The following is a 7,144-nucleotide window of genomic DNA, read 5'->3' on the forward strand; positions in this document are numbered from 1 at the left end:
TTTAGGAAATGTCTTCAGCTGCTCACACTACCCTAATCTTTATCTCTGATAACACTAACTGCTATTTATTGAACAATTACTATATACCAGCCAGAGTGTAAGGATCTCTGACTCTGACAGTGACCCTGTCAGCTCATTATGGTCCTCATTTTATGGGTAAGGAAATTAAGGCTTGAAAAATTTAACTAGCTAATAAGTGGCAGAGTTAGGATTTGAACTGTGGTCTAGCTCTGTCTAAGGCCCACTCTATTTCTATGACAGCATACGGCCTCCATAGTAAATGTTGAATAAACATTTACTGGTGGAATATGTGAACACACATGTATTTTTAAATTTTTATTTTATTTTTGGCTGTGTTGGGTCTTCGTTGCTGCGTGCGAGCTTTCTCTAGTTGTGGCGATCAGGGGCTACTCTTCGTTGTGGTGTGTGGGCTTCTCATTACGGTGGCTTCTCTTGTTGCAGAGTACAGTCTGTAGGTGCACGGGCTTCAGTAGTTGCAGCACGCGCGCTCAGTAGCTGTGGTGCATGAGCTTAGTTGCTCCACGGCATGTGGGATCTTCCCGGACCAGGGATCGAACACATGTCCCCTGCCTTGGCAGACAGATTCTTAACCACTGTGCCACCAGGGAAGTCCAGCACACATGTATTTAATTGGGATACTTTGATAGTGTTTTGGAGCTTCATCTATTACTGTTCTCTCTCCCATGCCTCCCACATCTATTGTTGCTCCAAATATACTTTTTAATTTTTATAGCAACATCAGTATAGTTGTCTAGCCGGTTATTTATTTCAAATATCTCCTTAAGATTTTTTTCAGCTATCTCTGTATCAGTGCCTGTGTGGTTTTAGATAGAAGATTTTGAGGACCGTAGGTGCTTCTTTCACAAAACCTAATTAACCTTCATGTTTGGATATAGGCCTAAAATGATGATAATTTTTTTCTTTCTGTTTTGTCTGTAGGAAGATAAAATAACTACACAACTGACTCAAAACACGAGAGAAATTCAGAAGGTCAGGGATGAAGCCTTGGGTTCCCCAGTGGCCGCCTCAGCCAGAGGGGAGGCCCCCAGCACCATCAAGGGATCCAGACCGAGGGCTTCAGAGAGATAGATACTATCGGCCTATTCGTCACTCTTGGCACAATGGAGAGAGGGTCCAACAAGAACAAGACATGGGCAGGAGCCCCCAACCACAGCAGGACCCTGAGGCAGACCACCAGCAGCCTCACTACGCGTCCAGGCCTGGGGAATGGCATCCGCCTGTGTCCAGGGATGACTATTATAAAGGTGGTTATCCCAGTCAGTTGTATTCAAGGTATGGGTTTAGAGCTGGAATTGACCCAGCTCTCCTAAATGCTTACAAACAGATTGCTCTTTTCCTTGTTCCTTTTCCTTTTATTTCTCCTCTTTTTCTTCTTTTTCCTTCTCCACCCTACTACACTGACTTAGCTATACCCTTTCCTCTCCCAAATTGGATTTTGGTGACTGAAAATATAATATTTTCCTTTCTTTATCCCCTAGGGGAGCTTCTTAAAGAAGCCATCACAATGTGATTGGGTGATGCGGGGAGAGGGTAGAAAGAATGATGAAATTCAAGACAGCAGATGAGACCCTCTTACTCTGGGATCACAAAAGGCAATGTTTGTAGACTCTGGAAAAGCTTTTCCTATGGACCTCTATAAAAAGTTCCTTATCCTCTTTGGAAGACTCTGACCCAGGGTTAGCACTGACCCACCAGCACCAAGAAGAGCCCTAGTGCCTAGAACATCACCTAGAGTGTGATGGGTACAGAAATAAACAATGTATTGAGTGAATGAATGGGAACTTAAAAAAAAATCAGAGAAAGCAAATACAAGCTTGTAGGCTCCAAATTCAGAATGAAGAGGTCTCAGTGAGGTAATTCTAGGAGAATCTGGAGAATCTGGAGTTCCTCCTCCTGGACTTCATATTTAATGTTGCAAGCCATCTATTTTCTACTTTAACTTTTTCAGGTGGGGTGATGTTTTCCTGCCTCCAGATTTAGGGTTGAAATTATGACAATTATTGTAAAGAATTCTGCCCCTATGAAATAGTAAAGAATTATTAATTGATAAAGATACTAACAACATGACGTTCCTTTGTTGAATTCACGAAGGAAGGTATGTTAAGGACAGAGGCAATAAAAGCAATCAGATTTAAGATGGTCCAACTTGACTTTTTCATCTCATTGCCATCTATAATATGCATGGGAATTGCAGTGGTATATGAGGCACTTACACAGTCTTCTTGGGAAGGGGTTTCCTAAGGTGATGTCAGAGCAGGGTTTTCTCAGATAATATTTTGTGTTGTTGGTTGTGTGTGTATTGGAGGAGCAAGAGGGACCATGGGGAGGGAGAATGAGACACTTGGCTATGGTTTTGCTATAAAAATTGCAGCCTTGTTCTGACACAACGGTCCTACTCCTGCTCTGATTCTGGATTTTTTGGTTATGGGATCCAGAATGAACCGTGGCTTTAGAGCAGATTCTAGACAGGGGTCACAGTTCTGTCCTCTGAAGTTGTTTCGTTTGTCAAGTCCTCCGTTGGTTTTTCTCTTTACCATGCTCATCCTTGAATGACTGGTCTTCTTTGTGATCCTTTAGGCCGGGCATTGAGGATCTCTATCAAAGCTATCACTCTCCAGCCCTAAGGGAAGAATATGCTTATGGAAGTTATTACTACCATGGACACCCGCAGCAGCTGCAGGAAGAAGGAGGTACGGAATAATCTCCAAGAAGCCTTTGGGATGGTGCAGCTGGTCGGATAGGGCAGAGGGCAAAGGGGCCGTGCTCGGAGCCTCACCCTGGGCCTCCTGCTGGGCTGAGGTAGAGCCCCAGCCTCACCTGCTTCTTGCTTGGCCAGATGAGGCCACAGCAATGACACTACTGCTAAATGTCTTGAGAAGAAGAGATAGAAAAGAGTCATTTTTCTTTGTACGTGTAGATGACGGCACTGACACTGTTACTACATTACTAGTATTATGGGTAGTTTGTACTTCATCCATATTTTTCTTCTAAGATTATAGTCTCTGACCAAGTAACAGTGAAGCCAGTTCTTAACAGTGAAGTCATCAAGTGTGTGGCTGGGCTGTAATGAGTCTGACCATCATTTACCCTGAGGGAGGCAGATATGTACAAAAAAAGAATTTAAACCTTACACCAATAGTAAGGCTTTAGGTAGGTACTAAAGGCATCTTCTGACCTGCTAGCAAAGAGAAACCTGTTTCAACGTTGAAAACACAAACATCTGTGCACACACATAAGATCCCCATCGTATAGAGCCGTGCTCGTTGGTTCAGAGAGATGCATCTTATGGACTTTCACTGTTGGCTTTTACTTATCAACTTTACTTTACTCAATTTGGCAAATATGGTCAGCCCTCCGAATCTGCGGGTCTGCCTCTAACTGATGATTGAAAATATTCGAAGAAAAGAAAATTCCAAAAAGCAAAACTTGAATTTGCTGCTTGTAGGCAACTATTTCCCTGAGCACCCACATTGTATTTGCAACTATTTACATAGCATTTACATTGTATTAGGCATTATAATTCATCTAGAGATGATTTAAAGTATACGGAGGATGTGCATAGGCTATATGCAAACACTACACCATTTTATATGAGGGACTTGAACTTCCCCAGGTCCTGAAACCAATCCCCCCCATGGATACAGAGGGATGATTGTATGTTTTTATACCTGCTGTGCTCCAGTAACTCAGCTTCATGGCTTGCTAGGGTCTTTCTGAACTTTTAGGAATAGGAAGTGACCTGTCTTTATTTTGTTTTTTTCTGAGGGTGCAGTGGCAAGGCAAGGGAGTCCTTATATCTGGCATGAAGATTATCGAGATAAAAAGTACCTGAATGAACACCAACATGAAAACCAGAATAGTCCGTTTGGAACAAATAGTGAGACCCAGTTCCAGTAAGTGTGAAAGGAGAGGCCGGTTCAACATGATTCAGCCAAACGCAGGCTATGTTAGGCAAACCTTATGTCATCTGGTGCTGGTCCCTCATCTTCAGAAGCCCGTCTGCTTTTGTTCTGGCCACAGGGGTGTGAGAGTAGCCTGGGTTGGCTGGGACCAGCTGTTCCCATGGACACTAGGAGGAGGGATTCTTAATTCTGAGAGGTGGTTCCCAAAACCTGTGAGATTACTTGAGGTCCATCTTAGAGGAGGGCCTTAATTCTATGTTGGCCTCGGAACAGATGTGGCCTTGCAGAAGTTCTCCTGATTGGGTCCTGCCTGGGGCTGGGGTGCTTCTTCTCTGTCCCCTCCTGTGCCCTGAGAATGGGCTCTCCCGTGGGATAAGGTGAGCAGGGAACAGCATTTTGTTCAAGCACCTCTCTGGTGCCCTTAGACCTGGTGCCTTAACCCTGCCTGGAACTCACCAGCCCAGCTGCTCTGATTTAACTTATTCCAGGACGTCAGGCTACAGAGACTGAGCCTCCTCTGCAGGGTTTGGGGCCACTTCTAGTAACTGTACTATGAACCCCAGGAGCTCCTGTTTTTCTGGTCCAATAGACTGAGGCGGAGAAATGGAGGACAAGGCTTTTCCCTGCGACACACGGGCCAACCCGACACCTGCCCACGCTTTGCAGCAGAACAGCCTCCAGCAGAGAGCAGCTCAGCCTTGCTGGCCTGCCCTGGACCCCCTCTCACCTGCTCCTGTCATTTTGCCGCAGATCTAAGCGTTGGAACCCTTATAAAGACAGTCCTGCTTCTAACTCTGGACAGGAGAGGCCTGGGGACTTATTTGTGGAGAGTCCGCTAACTGGGGCCCAGAAAAACAAGGTAACCTGAAGTGACATGGGGCTGGTGGTCTGTGACAGTGAATCACACCTGCCCTCGTCAGTAGGGGCAGAGCAGGGCCCCGTGGGGCGGGGTCCCCAGTGGCCAGCAGTCTGAGGGGTCCCATTCCTCCCCAATTGGCAGAGCCTCTACCCACCTCTTCCTTTCCCTGCTCCCTGTTTCAGTCTTCTGGATCTGGGGCCCTGATCTGGCCCTTTTGCATTTTTTTTGCCAAGTTGGCTGGATCAGGAAATGTCACCCAAGTCACTCCAAGGTAGGAAAGAGAAGAGGCTGTCACCGGTATCCCAGTGGATTAGCAATTCGGTTTACCCAGGAAGTGGGAAGTTGCTAGAATCTTTTAATTCAGGTCTGAAAAGCAGAACTTTTCTTGACTCTTCCATCTCTCTTTTCTAAAATCTTACTGTGTGTACCAGCTGGGTTACAAAATGGAGCTCTTGAATTTTTTTTACAATAAACTTTAAATTTTGGAATAATTTTAGATTTATGGAAAAGTTACAAACATACTACAGAGAAAAACTCTTCATTTTTGACAGTCTTGTATTAATTTTGTATCCCTGATGAGATTTGTATGATTCGTGGGGCCAGTTTCTTCTGTACACCTGATGCTTCACAGGGTGGGGCACCTATTATGACTAACAGTAACAACAACACAGTAACAGCAGCCATACACACGTACAGCACTTTACAGTGTGGACAAAGAGCTTTTGTATCCATTGTTTGCATCCATTGTTTTACAGTCCTCAGGATGTAAATTCCGTGAATTTCTTGTACACCTGTATCCTTAGGGAAAGCATAGCACCTGGAGCATAGTAAGTGCTCATTAAACAGTTGGTGAATGAATGCAAGAGTAAGTACTTGAACTATATAGGGTAGGTATGATTATCTACATTGCAGATAAAGGTCCTGAGCTCAGCGAGTCTAAGTCACTTGTTCAAGTTCACAGCACTTGGTATTGACAAAGCTGGGATTGAATTCACCCTCCCTGACCCCAGGACCTGCATGCTTCCCACTAGGCCACAGTGAATCCTTTAGCAAACACCTGTCAATTGAATGATCCCTTCTTTTCCTTTCAGCACATCCACATTCATTATATTTATTTGAAAGTTTGAATTTTGTTGCTTTGAAGAAACACTTGGGAGGACCGTCTCTCTGAAAGCGCTTCTGATTCTTCCCATGTGTTTTGTTGTTTTTAATTTCAGCCATCACTGACCGAGGAGTCCAACCTTCTCCGGCAGCACGAGTCTGGTCTCACCTCCAGCAGCTATGAGCTCAGTCAGTACATGACAGATGCCTCTGAGCTGTACGATCCCACGGCTGCAGCAGGTTGGAGTCCAGTTCAGGCTGGTGGGTACTGAAGTGATCAAAGGAGTTGGCTGAGTCTGTTGAGAAGAGGGCTGGGTGGCACATGTCTTGGAAAGTCACCTTTGCCCTGTATTTCCAAGAGTAGACCATTTGTCTGCCTCATTTTTCTAGGTAGGTCTCCTGAGCAGAGTGGCCAACTTTGGCTCCATTTCCCCCCTTTTCTCTGGTACTGGAGATTGCATCATAGCTGATTCTTGGAAGGGAACACTGCCCCTAGCCATCACCAGGCTGGGAGAGGCGGAACTCAGAGGTACTGTTAGGTAATAGGTGAAGAAAATAAAGACCAGAGTCAGTTTGGGAAAGTGAAGGCAGGTCACAAAGGTCTGGATGTAGGAGACTTGCCCTGAGTACTGGGGCTATGAGAACCAGAGTTCCCAGCGTGTCACCATTGCTGGGAGTCTGGCCCTGGTACATTATCATTTGCACCAAACCATCAACTCCTTGCATTATATTCTGACATATTCTCAGAGGTTCAGCTCTTATTGGAGCATGGGCTTCTTCTAGTTATGTAGCCCATCCAGAATCTTATCTTGGTCCCAGGTGGAATTTGGAAAGAAGTGTGTCTGTGGAGTATTTCTAAAGTAAAGCAAAGCAGTGGCAGTAATGCTAACAGTGTCCATCTGTGTCTGTTGGTTAGAGGACATCTCGGCAGCTGGTCCCAAGACACCCATGAAGTTCTACATCCCTCACGTGCCTGTGAGTTTTGGGCCAGGAGGTCAGCTGGTGTGTGTGGGTCCCAGATCTCTCAGTGATGGACAGACGGCCCTTGTTGAACTGCACAGCATGGAGGTAAACAAGATTCTGTGTCCTCGGAATGTCAGCAACCTGCTCCCTGATTCCCTTTCCCTGAGCCCTGGGCATCTCCAGGAATAGGGTGCTCTTGGAGGGGACTGGGCCAGGCACCCTATGGATTGGTGTGTGTGTGTGTGTGTGTGTGTGTGTGTGTGTGTGTGTGTGTGTG

The 7,144-nt window shown here is 45.5% G+C and overlaps 1 protein-coding gene across 6 annotated transcripts in view; it reads left to right on the top strand.

Moving 5' to 3' along the window:
- Window positions 1-7,144, top strand: part of SEC16B (SEC16 homolog B, endoplasmic reticulum export factor) — a 107,346-nt gene that overhangs the window by 61,820 nt on the left and 38,382 nt on the right. For all 6 annotated transcript variants that reach the window (XM_027086229.1, XM_027086230.1, XM_027086234.1 and 3 more), the window contains exons 5-10: window positions 961-1,314; window positions 2,620-2,732; window positions 3,815-3,935; window positions 4,695-4,803; window positions 6,021-6,165; window positions 6,821-6,972. In XM_027086229.1, the coding sequence (XP_026942030.1) occupies window positions 1,019-1,314; window positions 2,620-2,732; window positions 3,815-3,935; window positions 4,695-4,803; window positions 6,021-6,165; window positions 6,821-6,972 (936 nt within the window). In that variant the 5' untranslated portion in view covers window positions 961-1,018. The remainder of the gene's footprint in view (window positions 1-960; window positions 1,315-2,619; window positions 2,733-3,814; window positions 3,936-4,694; window positions 4,804-6,020; window positions 6,166-6,820; window positions 6,973-7,144) is intronic.

This window comes from Aethalodelphis obliquidens, unplaced genomic scaffold, assembly GCF_003676395.1.
Source record: "Aethalodelphis obliquidens isolate GAN/ISIS:26980383/991018 unplaced genomic scaffold, ASM367639v1 scaffold55, whole genome shotgun sequence".
NCBI classification, from domain to species: domain Eukaryota; kingdom Metazoa; phylum Chordata; class Mammalia; order Artiodactyla; family Delphinidae; genus Aethalodelphis; species Aethalodelphis obliquidens.